The 20,647-nt window shown below is 43.2% G+C and overlaps 1 protein-coding gene across 1 annotated transcript in view; it reads right to left on the bottom strand.

Moving 5' to 3' along the window:
* The window catches only part of LOC147020713 (AP-3 complex subunit beta-2-like), an 87,037-nt gene that overhangs the window by 36,559 nt on the left and 29,831 nt on the right, over nt 1–20,647 (bottom strand). The window contains exons 17-21 of the mRNA XM_085896273.1: nt 13,478–13,596; nt 8,900–9,008; nt 4,152–4,347; nt 3,701–3,836; nt 3,331–3,403 (exon numbers count right to left, since the gene is read on the bottom strand). Coding sequence (XP_085752399.1) covers nt 3,331–3,403; nt 3,701–3,836; nt 4,152–4,347; nt 8,900–9,008; nt 13,478–13,596 — 633 coding nt within the window. The remainder of the gene's footprint in view (nt 1–3,330; nt 3,404–3,700; nt 3,837–4,151; nt 4,348–8,899; nt 9,009–13,477; nt 13,597–20,647) is intronic.

Genomic DNA, 20,647 nt, shown 5'->3' with positions numbered 1-20,647 from the left:
CAAACGTTTTACGTCTGTAAGATGGGATAAATGGAGAGAAAGTGTCAACAAATGGCTCGTCTTAGACGATCACGAACGACGTTTAGCCGAGAGTGCCGGTGTAAAGATTTCAAGCTACCTCCCTTTTCAAGTTACCTCCCGGTAATCTGAAATCGATTTCAAGTTACCCCCGGAGGGAAGCTTGAAATCGATTTCATCCTACCCCCAACGATTTCAGATTACCCCCCCCCCCTCAAAACATTTATTTATGTTGTTTATTTACAAAATATAGTAATTTAAATGATATTGAAAACTAATTAGGGAAAAACCATTGACCACGTGACAGCCTTTAAAGAGTTTGCAATGAATTTTGATTTTATTATGAATGATTTTATTTTAATATTGTTATTAATTGAAATCAGTATTTCTCACACAGTTATAGTTTTTGCCACATTTTTATGAAATCCTTCTTCGATATAGTTGATCCAAATAGACATACTGGTATATCTTTTTAACCAACTCAGACGATACTTACAAGAATGGAAACAACACAATAAGATCAATGTATAAGAAAGGCAATGAAAACAGCTTATTTTTAATTCACAATTTCGTTGTGGTGGTGGTGGTCGTATGGCAGCTTAGCTGCCGGGGTAGCTCTCATTTCTTGAAGCGTGACTGTGTCACTGATGCAGTGCCCCTCTACCAGTACACACACTGGAAGTGGTACTCATTTCACTGACCTCGGAAGGATGACAGGCTGAGTCAACCCCCCAGTGTATTAATTCAGTGGCCGACGGGCTCGAGTGTGTAGCCTGGTGTTGGCTCAATGGTTAGGGTGGTGGCTTGGGATCCTCGGGTCCTGAGTTGTGGTTAGGGTGGTGGCTTGAGATCCTTGGGTCCGGAGTAGTGGTTAGGGTGGTGGCTTGGGATCCTTGGGTCTGGAGTAGTGGTTAGAGTGGTGGCTTGGGATCATACGGTCCTGTGTAGTGGTTGGGGTGGTGGCTTGGGATCCTCGGGTCCTGAGTTTGAGCCCGTCTGCCACTGAATTAATACACCGGGGGGGTTGACTCAGCCTCTCATCCTTCCGAGGTCAGTGAAATGAGTACCAGTTCCAGTTTGTATACTGGTAGAGGGGCACTGCATCAGTGACACAGTCACGCTTCAAGAAATGAGAGCTACCCCGGCAGCTAAGCTGCCATACGACCACCACCACCACAACGAAATTGTGAATTAAAAATAAGCTGTTTTCATTGCCTTTCTTATACATTGATCTTATTGTGTTGTTTCCATAATTGTAAGTATAGTCTGAGTTGGTTAAAAAGATATACCAGTATGTCTATTTGGATCAACTTTCTCGAAGAAGGATTTCATAAAAATGTGGCAAAAACTATAACTGTATGAGAAATACCGATTTCAATTAATAACAATATTAAAATAAAATCTAAATTCATTGCAAACTCTTTAAAGGCGGTCACGTGGTCAATGGTTTTTCCCTAATTAGTTTTCAATATCAATTAAATTACTATATTTTGTAAATAAACAACATAAATAAATGTTTCGGGGGGGGGGGTAATCTGAAATCGTAGGGGGTAGGATGAAATTGATTTCAAGCTACCCCCAGGGTAGCTATTTTTTGAAATCTATTTGAAATTTATTGAAATCGATTTCAGATTACCGGGAGGTAACTTGAAAAGGGAGGTAGCTTGAAATCTTTACACCGGCACTCTCGGCTAAACGTCGTTCGTGACCGTCTAAGACGAGCCATTTGTTGACACTTTCTCTCCATTTATCCCATCTTACAGACGTAAAACGTTTGACTTCTTCGTTCGCTCCATTGTCCTGTTGAATAATACACTGGGGAGCGTCCTCACGCCATATTCATCAAAAATCACTGATCAGCTGACGGTTATTTCCTCCCTGCAGGAAGCTTCCACCTTGGACAACTTTGCTGGTCAGGTGACAGACTGACTTAATTTGCATACGATGTCAGCCGATCTATTGGCTGTCGAGGCGTCACGTGGCCCACACGTGATCCGAGTTCAAATGAGGAACGCTGGGAATGCATCGATTTTTTTCAAGATGAAAATACACAATAACTGCAGCTATTTGAGTGGAGAACTTTTGCATACGTATGTATTTGGATATATACTATCATATTATGAAGGTTTTTTTCTACCCCCCCCCCCCGGATGAGTGGAACGAAACTTGATTTTCAAGCACTTTCTGAGCCATGGCTGGATGACCTATCCACCCTCAAACTCCACCCTCCTCCACCCTCATACTTGGCACAGCCAAGTGAGTCATTCAAAAAAAAAAAATTTTTTTTTTTTTAAACCCAGATTCAAAAATTTAAATGACTGGCTGCCAGACCATGCGTCCGATCAAGTTGAAATTTAAAACATGTATTCCCCATCACTACTAGATCACAATTGTAAAGTTTCACGTCTATTGAATAAGCGGTTCCAGAGAAAACGTTATTTAATATTTTTCTTCAATCCAATATGGCTGCCAAACAATGTGACCTATCAATTATTCCTTTACAAACTTGTATACACAAAGCTTGGGGAACATTTTTGTGTAGTTTCCCCTCGATCTGTCTCGCCATTCTGGAGAAGACGATTTTATAGGTTTTAGTGTATATTCAATGTGGCTGCCAAATCATGAGACCGATGACGACATATGTGTGAACCTTTTGTTCCTCGTGGATAGGTGGTCATACGTGTAAAGTTTTGCCTCGATCTGTTCAGTCACTTCAGAGATGATGATTTTTGAAGGTTTTTTCTTTTTTTTTAACAATATGGCTGCTGAATCACGTGACCGATGACGTCATCACATTTTTCTTTTTTCTGTGGCCCATTTTATCCCAAGATGGCCCTCAAAAACTTTCATACTGATCAGATGTAGTGTTCTACATATGTAATTATGATGTCATAACGAAGGCACCTCTGACATCATCTATATATCACACATTCCCCATGAGGAGTACTTGCCATGTGCCAAGTTTCAATTTTTTTCCTAGGTACGGTTTCAGAGATAGAGAGGCCAAATTTTTTTCCATTTTTCCAACATGGCTGCCACACCACATTGCGTATGACTGACATCACAATTATGATAAAACATTCCACATGAGTAGTCACACCGATGGTGAAAATTGTCTCAATCTGACAAGCTGTTGCGGAGAAAAACACGAAAGTTCTGTGCAGACAAACAAAGACAGACCCAAACGCAATACCCTCTCCTGTTGGCAAGGGGAACAATCTGCTGAAATAATCTTTCATAAAACCTTAAATTAACAAGAGAAAGCAATCATAAATGTGATGGAGTGACAGAAATAAGGAGCAAAGAACTCACAGTCATCCAGATCCAGCAGAGAGATCTCTTGTTTCACCGCCTTGCACACCTTGCTGGACTTTTTGGAAGCTTTCTAGTTGTACACGCACCAAACACGGATGATCGTCATGTATTTATAATGGATGTGCAAACATCAAGGCAGAAGTTCCCACACGCAAACCGATTATGCACGTTTAAAGAGATGTATGTATTAACAGACAGTGTACCACTCAGCTGATAACCTGAGAGAGCAGGCCGAAGAGAGCTTATGAAATAACCAAAATAACCATGCAGTTACATGGTCGTTGTGAAATCAGGCCTCCTTTCAAAATTCCCCGATTCTCAATCGTCTTATTCAACCTGCAGATAGAGCAAAGCGCACAAGACTCGCCTGACTTTCAACGGACCCGATTGGAACATCCGAGTCCGATTCGCTCTCAGACGACTCGGAGGAACTCCCTTCAGTCGCATCCTCTTCGTCAGAAGCACTCTCGACAACACCTTTCATTGTCAAATTGCTTTTGTTCCTGCAGTGGAGGCATAAGGAAAGTACAACGAAACGCAGTAGTAGATTTTGTGAAGGCGTGTCGATCTGCATCCACGGACAAGTTAAACGATGGATTTTATCACATGAAAGCCAATGAGAACATGATAACCCTAGTGAGACGCGAGGTGCGCTAATGTTTTGAGCACGAGCCCTTCATCAGACCAAAACTTTGTTTTTTTGTTTGTTTGTTTTAAAAACAGTTTCACAGAGGCTCATCATTTTGCATGTTAAAATGCAGAATCCACAAACATTACCCACACATACCCAACCGGAAATTAAAAGTTATGCAAAGCACCTGGATGCAAGTTTTTTCTTCACTTGGGATTTTGTCTCCCCTTCCCAATCAGGTTCTGATCCTTCTTCCTCCTCAGATTCATCACTTTCTTCTTCTTCATCATCATCATCATCATCTTGTTCTTCATCCGATTCACTATTTTCAGTTGACTCTTTGCTTCCAGTGGAACTTTCTAATTCGCTCTCTGAGCCTGGACCTGAAAGGGAAAAGTCACGGGCACAGAAATGTTTGGACGAAACGACATTTATGAATGGAACGGACAAACCAATAATTAAATGTTTAGGATATATGTGAACTCGAATTTTTACAGAAGTGAAAAGCAAACGGTGAACTCTAATGGACTAACTACACAATAAATCTGAAACATTGAAAAAAATTTCCTTTGTTTCAGAATTATCATGCCATTACAGCTGGCTCAGAAAGGGGCAACCTCCGACCCTGCATGGCCTGCCCTGAAGGTGATACTCGTCCACGTTTCAGGGTTGACATTTGTTGTCAATGCAAAGCCGGGTTTTAAGCTCTCTTTTTTTTCTTGAAGCATCCAAGTGGCTCATGGAGAGCTTACACATAAGGGGGTAAAAATAATTCCAGGTATGGATAGGGGTTACATGAGATGGTGGTCTTTGAGTCGGGTGACGATTACGGTCTTTTTGACACGACTCATCGGAACGAACCGGACAACTGGTACGGGCTAGTGACTGCAACAATACGTTTAAGCCAGCTCTCAGATTTCACACAAACATTCAAAGAATAAAAATCCACTCACACCCAAAACCAATCAATTCCCCACAGTGTTAAGAATTAAGCTCACGGATCATCATGTGCAGTTCAAACCCAGGCTGAATCTCATTAAAGACTTCATTTAAAAAAAAATAATAATAAATGGTATGTGCTGCTTCCTTGATTGATGCTCAGAATTTAAAAGGATAGAGCATGGACAATCCCAGAGATGCCAACTTTTGGAAATCAGAATTAGGGAGGATTTGCAACCGACACCAAATAATGTGCGCGAAGCGCACATCTCGAGCGCGGAGCGCTCGACCCTTGCGGCGGGGTCCAGGGCCCGCCTTAGGGCCCTGGAAGCTCTGGGGTTCTAGACGCTCTCTAGTGCCCTCTGAGCCCTATTTTGGAGCATTTAACATGTTAAGAATTCCCACTTTTTGAACAAAAAAAGGGGAAAATTGTGCACTTTTTAATGTTACATGTATGTTAATATTAGTAAGTTAGGGGACAATCAAAGATTAACAAAAAGCACAAAAGAAGCAATATTTTTCTTACCTTACTGGCTGGTACTACTGCTGCTTGCTTTTTCCATGGCAGCTTTGCTGAGTGACAGCTGTGTGGCTCTTTTAGCCCTTCTGATTATGTCTTTGCTGTATTCTCTCTGGTAGCAAGGGGTGCTATGAGCTAGTTTTTCAATTAAGAGAGCTTCCAGGGTTTTGACACTCAAATTGGGACGAAATTCAGTATGATTCTTCCGTACAAGACTAAGTGCCCGCTCACATGATGCGTTCGAATGAGGAATGACCAAGATTCCCTTCATCACTTTGCTCAAATTAGGATACTTCTTGGCACCAGTGCAGGGATCTGTGAGCTGTGAAATCCGATGCCACTGCTCATCCACTCTCACTGTCTCAGTAGCAATTGTAGCTATGGAGGCGTCTGCCTGGCAGTGAGCGAATTCACTCTCAAGACTGTCTATGTCACTATCACCGCCACTGAACAGACAGGGGAATTTCTTGATGAAAAACTCCACACAGTCAAACCCCACTTCTTGGTGTAGCTTAACATCCAGCACCTGAGCATGCTTGGCTAATTCATCATCTAGCGGCCAGGTTTTGAAGATGTAATTGCAGGCTTTCACATAATATGAGCGAACTGCACTGAAGAAACCTTGGATGTCTGACTCACTCAGAGTGAAGGTGGATTTCTTGAGACTCCTTTGTTCCCTTATATACAGTTTGGCATCGTTCCCAATCATGAGGTCCTCATCATTCTTCTGATGATTTCTGTCAGAGAAGGGTACATTTACCAGAACAACCCATGACACCGATGGTTTCAAAAACCGTACGAAGATATCTTTCAGAAGACCATTCAATTCTCCGTGCAGGAGATGAATGCAGGGTTCGTCTCTTTGGAGCAGAAGATTCCCCTTCTCAAAAAGCTTGTTAGCATATCGAAGGAAGAAACAATAGAGTTTTGTTTGTGGAGACAAGAACATCCTGTTGACACGTTTTTCTCTAGATTCCTGCACAGTGTTTGAGGAAGATGCGCTTTTAGTTGTAGAACTCGTAGTACACTTAGCCGCAGGGCGATCACACTTGCGTTTACTGCCAGCAGAAGAGGTCAGACTCGTAGTACCAGATCCAATTTTACGTTTGAGGAGAGAGCTTGAGGTAGGTGCAGCCAAGGAAGAAGACCTCTGATTCGAAGGTTTTGCTGAGCTTCTATCAAGTGATTTGGCAAAAGCAGAACTTAACTTGGGTCCTTCTTTGCCTGTAGATGGGACTATCACAGTCTTTCTCGACTCTGAAGGGATCTGCTTTGTAGATTAACGTGATGAAGGGCCGGTGATGCTACCTGCTCTCAGCATTGGTTTTGGTGCTGTCCCTGCTATCTTCTTCGCAGCAGATACTGCAGTGGTAGTGGTGAATGCTGCTCCACTAGTGCTTGATCCTGCAGTGCCAGTACTGGCAGTAGATACAGTGCCGTCCTTCTTGCTCGTTAGAGTCTTGGCTACAGTTGGTTGCATTTTTCTTCGTACTTCTTCTTTGAAGAAGAGGCGAAGTGGCTCCCACTGTTCAATCAGCCTGTCTAGGCACTGACCAAGGGACAGCCACCTTGTTGCGACATGCTTCAGAATCTTGTGTGTCGGGGCATCGCAGAGTTCTTGCAGTGCTTTCACTCCTTTGACGCGTTTACTACTTTTGTCCAAGTAGTAGTAAATATCGATGAGAAAGTCATCTAATTCAATGGGTAAGGCCTGAGCCGCCTTCTTGGCCGTATTGTGCATCATATGGCAAGGGCATCCCATGATGTAGCACTCTGGATTTTGTTTGTGGATATAAGCAGCGACTCCTTTGTGCTTGCCCACCATGACAGAGGCATTATCAGCACAAAAGGAAACACAATTTCCCAACGGAATTTTCCTGTCACTGAACTCATGATCAAGCAGTTTGAAAATGTTTTCTCCAGTGGAATCTTGTTTGCACGCAGGCAAACTTAGCAAACCTTGCTTCACAATCCCAGCACTGTTGTCGTAGTACGAAATCAGGACAGGATATAGCTGGGCCTCACCACTGTCATTGCTACCGTCTGTAGCTAGGCTAAATGGAGCTAGTCTAGCAATATCGGCAATAGATGAAGCAGTAACATTTGACAACTCACCAATTATTGCTGAAGTTTTTGTTCTTGCACATCCATACTTTGAAGCAACTTTTGAATCTGGAAACATCTTTTGAAATAGAGGTCCAGCATGATCTGAGACTGATATGGGCAAGTTATGTTCCACAATAAATCCACTAAAGAGAAGTTCCGCTCGGGTAACATCCTCTTCCTCGCTTGTCCCTTGTTTGGTGAAATAATTCAGAAGTGTACCGGTACTCGTGCTCGAAGATCTCTCCTTTGCAATGTCTGTGTGCCGTTTGCTTCCAACGTGCTTCCGAATATCATCGCGACCTCCGTGCTCAACTGAAATATCAACGCTGCATACTGTACAATACGCATGATGAATTCCTCTTTCAGACTTTCGAATACACGGGTATTGGAGACTGTATTCGGTCTTGTACTTCTGAGACCATTTCTTGGTCTTCGTAAGCTTCTTTTCTGCCATTTCGTAATCAACATCGAGGGCTTGAAGCATCGGTAACTTCGAAGTCGATGTTCCACAGCTGCAGCGCGACTCGTAGAACTCTAGCGGCTGTTAAACACCGCACGGTGGTCGCGACCGCCGGGCTGGTACGGGGCCCAGCTGCATGCAGTGAGCGTATCGCATGCATATACACTGTGCATACATACCGCATGCACTGTATTGCACACATACCGCATGCACTAAATCTCAGTGCATGATCGCATAAGCGAGATCCAGACCCAATGTTTCGCTGCTCCTCATTTGAATTTGCAATTTTTTACGTACAATTTGGTAGCAGCGAACGTTATGGAGTTACCACATGCTATACGTAGCAGATGATGCTTTTCATTCAATTCTCATACTAGTACATTCTGATTAGTGAACAGTGCAAAAATATCAAAATTTCGGGAGGATAAGGATAGTGATCGTAAGGGCGGGAGTTTGGGTGAATTTTCGGAAGCCTCCCGATGAAATCGGGAGGGTTGGCATCTGTGCAATCCCCATCAGTTGGCGTCCACAGGGAGGAAATTTTTCCTGAGTAAATGCCGCACTAAGCATGCAGTGAGCAAAGCGGAACCACTATTGTGACGTTGCTGGTACCCAGAGTATTCCAGGAAGTGACGGCACTTCCCCAAAGCTCCGTGGCCGTGTTAAGTGTTTGTCCCGTCAGTATGTCCATGTGTGTGGAGTGTCAGGTCCACTACAAGCCTTAGACCTTGTATTTTTTTTTTAAAGAAGTGAATCCTGTGATGTGGTCTTTGTCTTTATCACCCAATACCATTGCATTAACTTCGCCTCTCATTCTGTCAGTCCTATTGTGAGGAGGAAAGGAAAACCTGCCATGTGAGGAACAAGCACTCGGTGCGCAATCAAGTCACCAAAGTGTGCAATCACTCACTGCTGTCCGCGGATTCCGTGACTTCAGAGCCATCCGACTCCGAGTAAAACGATCTCTCCTTACGGTCTTTCTTCTTTTCCTTCCCTGCAGGCTTGGTCCACTCAGGTACCTGTCACGGTCGGTACAAGTTAAACACATACATACAGACAAACATCATTTTTACCTCACTTGGACTTTAGTCAGGTGAGCTTTTGCGATCGAGCAGTGTCCATAGGTGGGTGAGTCAGTCAGTAAACACGATTTTGATGAAATTTGACCACAAGCTTCATATCTGATGCATAACAAAAGTGTATTGACCGCATCAAAATCTGTGGTCATTAAGGGTGTTTACGGGGAGTTTTCACCCCTCAAAATAGGTATTTGCTCTCTTTTCCAAAACTACACACACGATTACGATGAAACTTGACTACAATCTTCATCACCCATGATGTACAAAAGTTTGTTCATAGCATTAAAAATTAAAATAAATAAAAGATCATGGTCTGAGGGGGTGTGTTGAGGGGGGGGGGGTATTGAGTGAATTGCTCCTGATCGATCCAGGTGAGCTTCAAGACGCACGTTCCTATTGTACACTGCTCCTTCCCAATGTCATATCCAGGTGATGCATGATGTCATCGCCGACGGAAGGGAGCACTCAGGTTTCACTCCGTTTGTTTTATTGCTTTCATTCTTGTTTGTGTTCTTGTTTTCTTGCAAAAATCAAAGAGGTAAAATTTGTTAATGGATTTTGCAAGTTTCATGTTTTGCACGACGTCGTCTTATTACTTACGAAATCTAAAGATTTCGATATAAAATATCTAAAGATAAAGATATCTAAAGATATCTAAAGATAAATATCTAAATATATCTAAAGATATCTAAAGATAAATTTCGATATCTAAAGATAAAGCGTGTGTGTTTGTGCGTTTGTTTGTAGGCACGATAACTCGAGAACGGAAGAGGCTACCAATGTCAAATTACACCACGTGATTCAGGAGGGTGATGGCTAGCGCTGATTAGATTTTGGTCAAACTCGGTCAAAGGTCAAGGTCACAGTGAGGTCAAACATATTTCTGTAAATTCATGTGGAGCAATGGAGTATTTTTGCTTCGGTCGACGTAACGAGTTCGTTTTAAATTCGATTTTAATTTTGTCTTCGGTTTTAGCGATCGCTTAGGACGCTTAAAACTCGGTTGTCGAAATTCTGGTAAAAAAAAATTTTTTTTTAATCGGATGTTTTGGAGATGTTTTAAGATTGTATAAAAAAATATTTCACTCGCCGCGTCACAGCTCGTCACGTGGTGCAGTGTGCTCGAGCAGAGGCGTCGTTGATCACGTAAAGGTTTTCCGTGTGCGCTGACGGTGTTTTCGATCAAGATGGTGTTCAAAAGTCATTTTTTATCCCAATAAAGGTTATCGTCGCATGCCTGACTCGCTAAGCCGTCGGATTATGTAAAGATTGTTGGTGGATGGCCGAATATTACGGTTTTGTGACTTTGATAAAATAATATTAAATAATTGCGTGGAGAAATGGAGATTTTTGCTTCGGTCGACGTTACGATTTTTGATGGTTTGGTACAGAATCATCGCAGAAACTTCTGGTTTGCGTCGCTACCTTCTCTCGAGACAGCTTTTATTAGACAAGGTCAGAGGTCAAGTTGACGATTTCGTAAGTACCAGTCTATGACTGCTTGATTATTTTATTTCTCATCCTGGCAATATCTCAGGCACCTTTTGAGCTTGGAAGCTGATATTTGGACATGACAGTGGCAAAGTGATTTGGCTCGAAAGAGGATTTTTAATTAATCAATTAATTATTTTCTTTCTTACTTTCTGGGCGATATCTCAGCCATCCTTTGATTTCGGAAGCTGAAATTTGGGGACAAAAGTGAAGAATGGCTTTGGCAAAAATGTTTTTGTTTTTTATTGATTCATCAATTAATTACTTAATTAATATCGATTTATTAATGACATTTATTTTATTTGTCATCCTGCCATATTTCGAGCTAGAAAGTAGATATTTGGACATGACAGTGACCAAGTGATTTGGCTATAAAGGGTATTTTTGATTTATTGATTAATCAATAAATTATTCATTTTTCGATTAATTACTTAATTTTCAAAAAGTTACAGATTCGGATGAAACGGCGGTGGTTTTTGGTATGCTATTAGCCAATTGATTAAGAAATTAATTACTTTACAATTATTATTTATTCTTCTTCTTCTTCTTCTTCTTTCAGCTGCTTCCGTTCGGGGTCGCCACAGCGGATCATCCGTATGATCCGCATCGTGATTTGGCACATGTTTTACGCCGGATGCCCTTCCTGACGCAACCCTGGTCGCCTCTTACAACACAGGGATATGGTACACCTATTTTAACCGGGGTATACACCGGCCCAGTACACTGGTACTCATTTCGCCGACCTCGGAAGGATGACAGGCTGAGTCAACCCCCTGGTGTATTAATTCAGTGGCCCAACGGGGCTTGAACTCAGGACCTTTTGGATCCCAAGCCGCTGCCCTAACCACTGCGCCAACACCAGGCTAACAATTATTATTTATTATACGCCCGATATACAGGGTGAGTCAGAAGTAGCGCCCAATTTCTGTCAGTTGATTGTTTGTTTGCCATTTGTATTACAGTGTACCATAAGGTATAAATAAATGAATGACATGTTTATCTAACCATTTATTCAAGAAAAAATTATTACGGAACTGTACCAAGCTGTTTTACTTGCACTTTTCAAAGTGCCCTCCCTCGTGATCGATGCACAATTGCAGCCGAGCAGGCACAGAGCGGCACACACGTCTGCAGAGTTCGATATCAATTTCCTCAAACTTTGCAGGGATTTGAGCCTTAAATTCCTGAATGGTACGAGGCTTTTCACGATAAACAAGGTCTTTCATGAGCCCCCAAAGAAAGAAATCTGGAGGTGTGAGGTCTGGGGAGCGTGCCGGCCACTCAATCGGACCGCGGCAGCCGATCCACTTTCTGGGAAAGTTTTCACAAAGCCACTGACGAACATAACGTCCATAATGAAGTGGAGCTCCATCATGCTGGAAATAACAGTCCTGGTCTTGTACCCTTGGCCAAAAGAAGGTTTGCAGCATATCCAGGTAAATTACTGCAGTGACAGATCCTTCAAAGAAAAAGGGTCCAATTATCCCTAATGGAGATATGGCTGCCCAAACTGTCACTCCAGGTAAATTTACCTCCTTCTCAACTGTCACTCTTGGGTTATTTGCAGCCTCGTAGACACAATTGTGTCTGTTAATTGTGCCATTAAGCTCAATTTGGTGCAAATTCAGTAACTTTCCAAACTCGCAGCAATAACCTGCAAAACAAAATCAAAAATAAATAAATAACGAAAATTAATAATCTGCAACACAATTATTAACAACATGACTTCCCAGAAAGAATCTGACAGCCGAAAAAACAGAAAGCGGGCGCTACTTTTGACTCCCTCTGTATATATCAGGGTGTATTATGTGATACCGGTCGTCCGTCCGTCCGTTCCTGTCCGCACTCCAACTCCCAAAGTTTTCAACTTTCACGTTTCATATTTGGTACATAGGTACAGACTGTGGAGACGGTGGGTCGCGTCATACGTTAGTCATCTTAAGTGGTTGCCATGGCAACCAGGATGCTGTTTTCCATGTAGTAGCACAATTCTGTATATACCTTCTTGTTCGGGCGTATATTTTCAATTATGCAATTAATCAATTATTGTACACCGCTCTCTCCTAATTCCAACTTCAAGTGCTGCAAGGCGGCAACGCCAGGCGCCTAAGGTACGCAGGCAGCGTCGCATGGTGGAGGATTCATTTGGCACAGGGCGGTGTACTTTGAATGTACCGCTACTTGTTTTTATTACATTTAAACAGCACATTAGGCTATCTTTGTTGACAAAACACAAGGAACAACTAATGAAATGACCACATAACCACACTAAATCCAGGCTTTCAGCCCACCTCCACTCTTGCAATATGTCCTTTCACCACCCCCCCCCCTTTTCCCCCAATCCATCATTTGTGGAATTGCCTTTATGTAGCTGTTCAATCCCACTCTTCGTTGCAGAGCTTCAAAGTAGGTGGTGCACAAGAGTCTCATGTAATCCCCCATCCATATTCACAAATCAAATTTTTCCCCGATAAACACCAACACACACAACCTCCTTACTTGCACGTTTATGTGTTTCCTCCATTCCTCTTTTTACCTGTCGTTCATCCCTTGGTGTCCAAATGTGGACCCATGGCCCCACTGTCAGTTTGGTGCCTTTTTTTTTACCGGAGCTAACCTTCCATGATCCTCGATTGCAACACACAAGAAAGTGTACCATATACTGGATCAAAGATTGCCCTTTCGACATAATTCACCATTGTAGGGAACAAACTATTGTGCATGAGTTGCAAATTACGAAGCAATCCACTGATCAGAGTTATTAATGACATTCAGAAGAGAGAATGGGAAAAATAAGCACAAAACCAGCACAACGTAGGTTCCTGTGAAGTCCACCAGTAGTAGAGTACATACCAAATTTAACATGTAATCAATAATCCCTCTGTTGTTATCCCCTCCTCCACCCCCCAACCCTTCACCTCAACATTCCGGACAGATGGGTCAGGTGCCTGTTCTGGCCAATCGGGAAGCTCCTGATAGCCTGGAACCTTCATGTTCAGAAGGTGAGAGAGTGAACCCAGCTGGAATTGGTCACGATCTATTCAACAGATACACATGCATGCACACAAACAGCAATCTCTACAAGTCAGGATCAAGGATGTCCACCCAAAAGTGTGTCATGATCAAAATGTGATCCTACAGTTTACCTGAACAATCATAGATGCATCTCTTTTAAACATTAATATGTACTCATTTTCATTATTCAAAGCTCAAAACCACATTTAAGAAAGACATAAAGACATCCTGTTTAATTTGGAACTTATGTACTCACGTAATAACACTAATACAACATTAAAATAGTGTATACAACAATGATCAAGAATACCAAACTCACATGATCAGACATGTCATGAAAATTTTACATACCATCTACTTATTATGTACGCAGATAAAAAAAAAGGAGTGGGAGGGAAGCGAGTGTACCTTTTATATTTTCTTTCTATAAATTAACTGCGTGTTTATACCTAATGTTCCAGGCAAGCAGTTTATTAATTACCTTCCAAACCCTCCATTTGCTAAGATGTGTTCAAAAATGAAATTGAATCTTCCTTGGCACGGAATGGTTAAGATTAGCACAACTCCCCAGGAAACACAGACTTCATATGAAGACACAGGAAACGTGATGGTGGAAATGAGAAATTAGTGTAACGTGCATCGTTAGCCCCACCGGTCGCCAAAGAGATGGGTAAGGCTTTTGTAATTGGTCGGCATCAGTCGGAGCATGTCTATCTGAGCATATACGAGTGAGCCTCTGTGTGCAGGTCTAAGTACACAGGCACATCAACTTATCAACATCAATATAGCGCCCTCCCCCCCCCCCCCACCTTAGGGGGCCACTTAAGCATGGCATCTCGGTGTGCAAAAGGGGTCACTGAGGCAACCACCGTGATAAGTCTTTTCATCGTTAAATGTTCTGCCTTGTTATTATTTCCTGGCCATTTAATAGCAGAAATTTATTCGTTACTGGATAACATAGGCCAACAGTTGATCAGCCCAAGTTTCATTTAATTAAACATAATAAAAACTGGAGAGTTCAAAGAACATGATACCCCATGCAGTGTTCAAGTATATACAGTACTTTAATTTAAATAAAACTAGAATGGCACTCTGACAGACATGTCTCCGCCCACATTATTACGTCATTACACGTACTTGTACAAAGTTTTATTTAAATCCCTTCAGCTGTTCTCAAATATCACATCTTGATTAACCACCACGTTACCTGACATGACCTCTGACCTTTGACCTCTTGATGCGAAAATCGAATCGGTTCATCTTTGCCTCATAATATATAGTTATACCAAGTTTGGTTAAAATACAAATCACTCGTTCACAATTAAGCACGGCAACAGAATTTTTACCGAACCGGGACCTCTGACCTTTTGACCCCATAATCTAATCAGTTTACCTTTACATCATTGTACATACTTGAACCAAGTTTGATTTCGATCCGTTCAGCCGTTCTTAAGTTATCGCGGGAACGAAAACCTATCACGAACGGACGACAAAAAAAACCCGAAAACGTCGTTGCGGAGGCATAATAAAATAAAGGTTTGAAGGCGTTCAGGTTTTACTCGGTGTCTATTACATCACTCCATCGAGCACGTTACATGGGTTCTTCGTTCCTGTTGCTTGTGTCCTTTATGACATCCTTAAAAACAGTGAGTTTCCTGTTTGGAATGATTTTCAAATCCTGTTTGACTGCGAGACAGGCAGACAGAGTGAAAATATTATCTCACTCCTCTCTGCGCATGCGTGATCAGGACGAATTCTGAGCCACGGTACGGTAAAACGGCAAATTCACATTCCTTGTCTTCCTATTCATTCGCATTCTGATTCATGTTCAACATATAACATTAGATTTATAGAAGTTATTCCTGGATCATAAACTGATGTTTATCCACAGACATACGGATATTAACCAATTGTTTAACCCCGCTTTTTGCTTCGCGTGCGCTGGGTAATAAGGTGTAAAGTAAACGTCTCTCAACAAACGCCTTTCATTCCTTTAGATCTGCTGTTAGTTCATCAGGTGTCAAATCACCAAAGTTGCCCAAACACATTGAATATTGACTTTATTCAACCGAGCAATCGGTGTGAGAAATGGCTTGTATTCAATCCAGTGGTTAATCAAGATTCACACTCGCCTCTGAGCTGTCTTGTCCGGATTTGAATTCAAAGCCTGAAATAAACCGCCATCCTGGTGTGTTATATGCAGGAGGAAATGGGGTGATGCATCAAAATGTGGTCCCACCCATTGGGACCATACTCTGTACAGAGCGTCAGAGCTGCTGAAGCAGTCTCCTGGGCTATTGAGCACAATTCTGGATGGGTGGCTATTCCAACGCAGGATACTTGAAATGGCTCAATCATCCCAGCAAGCTGGTACTTATTCTGCCGACCTCGGAAGGATGACAGGCTGTCAACCCCACCTGGTATTAATTTGAATTCAGATTGAGCAGGGTTTAAACTCAAGACCCTAGGATCCCAAGCCCACTACCGTAACCATGAGGCCAACACCAGGCTTATAAAGTGTGGTGCTATCCTTCACAACAATCGGTTCAGCCGTTTTTGCGGTACCTGGGAACAGATGGTGAATTATAGTAATATATTAATAATAAAAATTTTAAAAACATCTTTCCTTCTCATGATGGAAGGCAGCTCAAGCTCCCCTTTGTGTCACTATTCATCATCTGTAGCTACCCTTCAGGTCAGGTGGCTACTGCGGAACATTAGTGAGAGCTTGCTAGTAGTGCTCGATATGCCTGAGGGGAAAAGGAAAAGGTAAGAAATATCAATTTATTTCATTCCCCATGGCTGACTAAGCCGTGTTCACCACACCCACTGTTCGTGCTACAGAACCTCCACAGATGTGACACATAAAGGCTCACAACCTTTCACACACCCACTCTCGCACCCTGGGACTTTCTCAAGCCCACTTACGAACACGGGCCATCTCACGACCTTCCACTCTCACACTCACAAGCTGCCTCGTGACCATTCGCAAACATGGGACATCTCGCGGAGGTCCGCAGCCAAATCTGCCATTCGTGCCGGGTGCGCTGTTCGTGCTGTGTGTGCTCCACAGCACACCTTTGCCCACACCCTGGTTTCCATGGGAAAAATTTAATCTATACAGATATATTCATGGTCACCTCAGACCCAGATGCAGTCGGATATGTAGCATGGCTCATTCGAGTTAACACTGGCTCAGTGTCCTTTGAAACAAGCGTCTGCAACACATCCGGCCGTCACTCCGCACTGACCGAACTAGTCAGAGATGGGCCATGGGATGCTGGGCAGTGTGTGGGCACATCAAAACCTCCACTAAACTTAGCACGTAATATTTTGGGCACCCATCGACACCATGACTGATAAGGGATCAACGAGTGATGCGAGTGCCTCTGTGCCGAAGAAACGAAGGAAAGCTATTTAAATGAAGTTGAAATTAGAAGTGATCGAGCGATAGGAGCAGTGAACATTTGCAGAGCGCTTGGACTAACAGAATCTCCCTTACAAACAATTCGTGAAAATGCCAATAAAATCAAAGCGAGTGCTCAGTGTGTTTCACAATTACTGAAAAGAAAGCAAGTCACATCAACTGCAACGTGAGATTAAAGTGATCAACTGCAACGTTAGATGTTGATGACCCTGCACCTTCCCTCCCCTCAAACTCCACACCATCACCCCCTCCACCTCAGTCACCGCAAGCAACAACATTTAACAAAGATTGGTGAAGTTTCATTTTATTTTATTTCAATGCATTAGTGACTGCCACTGTCTCTGTCTTCCCCATCCACCCACGTCCTGACACACAACCTCCACCGATGACATTGTTTCTTATGGGAAAATTATTCCTTTTACACGTTTTCAGACAACGCGGTAAATTCTCGGAACGCAACTACCGCATTAAACGAGGAATTACTGCACATGACGCTGTTGATGCAATTTTTCCAAAATTAGCATAATGTGCTCGAGGGTGATAAAAACAATAATAAAATGTTGCCAATTAAAAACTTGATATTAAAAATAAATGTATTGTTATAAATCTGTAATGGAAAAGTACGCAAATATGGTATGACTTAATGTACTTGATAATGTATCTATTTTCATTTACATAATCATATCTTTCTTCTGTGTTGAAAGATGATCAATCCGTCTCGTAATGATGTTCAAAACAGGTTGACCTTTCAACTAAAACTTTAATCATTATTCAGAATAAAAGAATTGCCTATCATTTAAAAACTATCTTGCTTTCTGAAGGATTTTTATGAAAGGCACCAGCAAGCTGGATAGGGAATATGATTTCAGCATAACTGGAATGTTGGTCAAAGGAAATGTCCAGATGTATTCACAAAGATCTAATTGCTTCAACATAGTATATATTTCCCCAGTCTGTTAGAAGCAGACTGACTTTTAACCTACCCACATACAATAGAAATCTATCAAAATACCGAAAAGGGTTGCAGCTTTGACGTCATTGTATCATTCTGTGCGTCAATCTGTGCCGGGAGAGAATCTACACATCTGGGTTTGAAATATATTGTTGTGGTTACCAAATTCGCAAACCACCATTCAGGTCCCTTAGGTGAGGTATCTCGGTAAGTATATGTGTAGTTAGGCCCAAACCCGTTGTCTAGTGGGAATACATGTCATTTATGCGTGCTGCGACTCTTCAGGATAGCCGTTTTTCTTTTACTATCTTTATTTTGGACCAACCGCCATTGTTACCACCGCCAACCGCGTCTCAACACCAACCACAACATCAACCACCCACCGCGGCGCCGCTTCACGTCACACCTCGCAACCGTCGCATCGCCACCGTTCTTGCGCCGCTTGTGGGTACCGGTGTTGGACTCGTGCAGGGCGCGCGCCGAACAGCGTGTACAAAACCACGGATTTTCAGCTCCAAAAACGGATCAAAAACGACACACGCCCACTTTTGTTCCGTCCAATCGGTGAGCGAGGGGCGATTTGGCCCCGCCTCCAGGGTGTTGGAGGACGGTCGCTATCTGCAAATTTATGGATCAAAAAGCATTCACGCCCACTTTTTCTCGGGCCAATGGGGAGCGAGGTGAAAGGTCGAAGGCAGGGGGTCAAAGATGAGAGAGCGAAGCCACGGGGCTTATATAAGCGACCGCGTTCGTCAAGTCATGAGAGTTAAGACTTCACAGTCGGTGGAGTTGGGAAGAAGAAGCAAGAAGGAGTTGGTCGTCGTCGTGTGCGTTGGAGTCGGAGCAAAGGGGACGGAGCTGTGGAGAGGCGGCGAGGGCAGACGAGGGGGTGCTCGCGTCGTGCCGGGAGCTGCACACCAGGGAGGCCGACGGCGCGACCTGGTCGAGGTGGAGACGCTCGTCGCGGGACTCGAGGCAGAGTAGAAATCCTCCTTTCCCCCGAGCATCAGCAACCCCCTCCTGTTTCCCCCCGCGCTGAGATAGTGCGACCAAGGGGGCCTCCTTCCCACCCCCTACCAGACACTGTCCGCGAGGCCCGCGGAGTTGAGGCACCATCGCCGCTCCGCGTCTCATCACCAGACGGGTAGGCCCGACCCGGTCTCGGCCTCAGGCCCGCCTCATCCTTGAGGGTTCTCTTTTCTTGGTTTTGGATATGTGTTGTCGGCGCCGTCTGTGAAGTAAAATTGTATAAGTGTTGCCGTGTGCTCGCGTAATCGGTATTAGATCTGCATTGTCGCATTTGCTTTTTGTGTAAAATTGCATTGTGTTTCTTTTCCTTTTCTATGTGCTTTTGGTGGAATTGAATATGTGTGCTTTCCGTTCATCGCGAATAAATGTGCTTTGTGTTGAACTGTTTCCCGCTTCGCTTCGTCATTTCTTTCATTGAATCCTCATCTTGCTTCACGTAAAGGGTTGGTAGTGGGCTGAATACGCCCGATAATTAATCGAACCGTCGAGGTCGACGATAACACCGCTCGGTTATTCTGATAGTACGGAACGGGTCGCTTAAGTGGCCCATGTCCGAAGTCGACCTGCGGCGAGGTGCGATCGCCCGACCACCCTCCGTGTGGGTACTTAGGTAGGTCGAACTTGGCGAGCAACCCTATCCCACGCGGGGGCTGATTGGCTCGATCGCGGTGAGACCGAAAGGTCCACCCGTGACTGGTTCCCGGCGTTAGTCCGAGAGGGTCACGACTGGATTGTCCGTCCGGTGGGCGACGTGCCGCGATTCGAGTTACGTGGCCGTCAGCACGCCGGCGGGCGCGAATCCGTAACAATATGTTACAATTCTACAACCAAATCAAGCTGGTGGCTGCACGAAGGTTGAAGATGAGCTCCGCCTGGGCATATCAAGACCTACCAAACTGTGGTGCCAGTGTTTGGAAAAAAAAATTTCAATGTCTCACTGGATTCTCTATAAAGAACTTAACTCTATCATGTATTTCAGAGATCTGGAGCAACACTGTTCTTCTTTTCAGATTACTCCATATGCGCATATGTATTTGTTTGTTTGTTGAATAAATGTTTCAAATGTACAGGAGGACTTAAGAATTTCTTCTGCAATGCTCAAAGTGGGAATCAGGAAACAAACGGTGGGAAATACACGCTGCCACCCATGGTGCCATCCTAACATGGCAGCTTGTACTAGAACTACGTGGGAGGTGGGAATTAAAATGTTGTTTTTTTTGTTTTGTTTTTTTAGATTTTTTCACCTAAAGCTGAAAAGTTTTAACTTAAAATTGGCGGGTTTTAGCGAAAACTGGATTTTAGGATCCTGGATTTGGGGCTGGTTACCTGTATAAGCTTTGCTCGACATTATCATTGAGTTGGTAATTAAAATAATGTTGACAGCCAATATTGTATTGTGATGTTTTGCATGAGCAAGCAAACAAAGTTAATATTGTGTTGAATACATTTGGTAATTTAAGTTCAACAATTTTGGGTAATTCTCATTTTTTATTATTAAATTGTTTAAATCAGATGCATAAAATCGGCATTATAAAATCAGTCATCGGCCAGGTCAGGTCAGGTATGGAAGCATGCGCCAGAGCAGCGCGTCGCTGCATCCACTTTTTCGCCGGTACTCCAGGTGTCTCAGTCTGGCCATCCCCCAGGCAGATGCCTGACCCATCC

The sequence above is a fragment of the Eptatretus burgeri genome, chromosome 9, assembly GCF_056783735.1.
Source record: "Eptatretus burgeri isolate ZD-2024b chromosome 9, Ebu_testis_v1, whole genome shotgun sequence".
In the NCBI taxonomy this organism is placed as follows: domain Eukaryota; kingdom Metazoa; phylum Chordata; class Myxini; order Myxiniformes; family Myxinidae; genus Eptatretus; species Eptatretus burgeri.
This window is presented reverse-complemented; position numbering and strand designations above follow the sequence as displayed.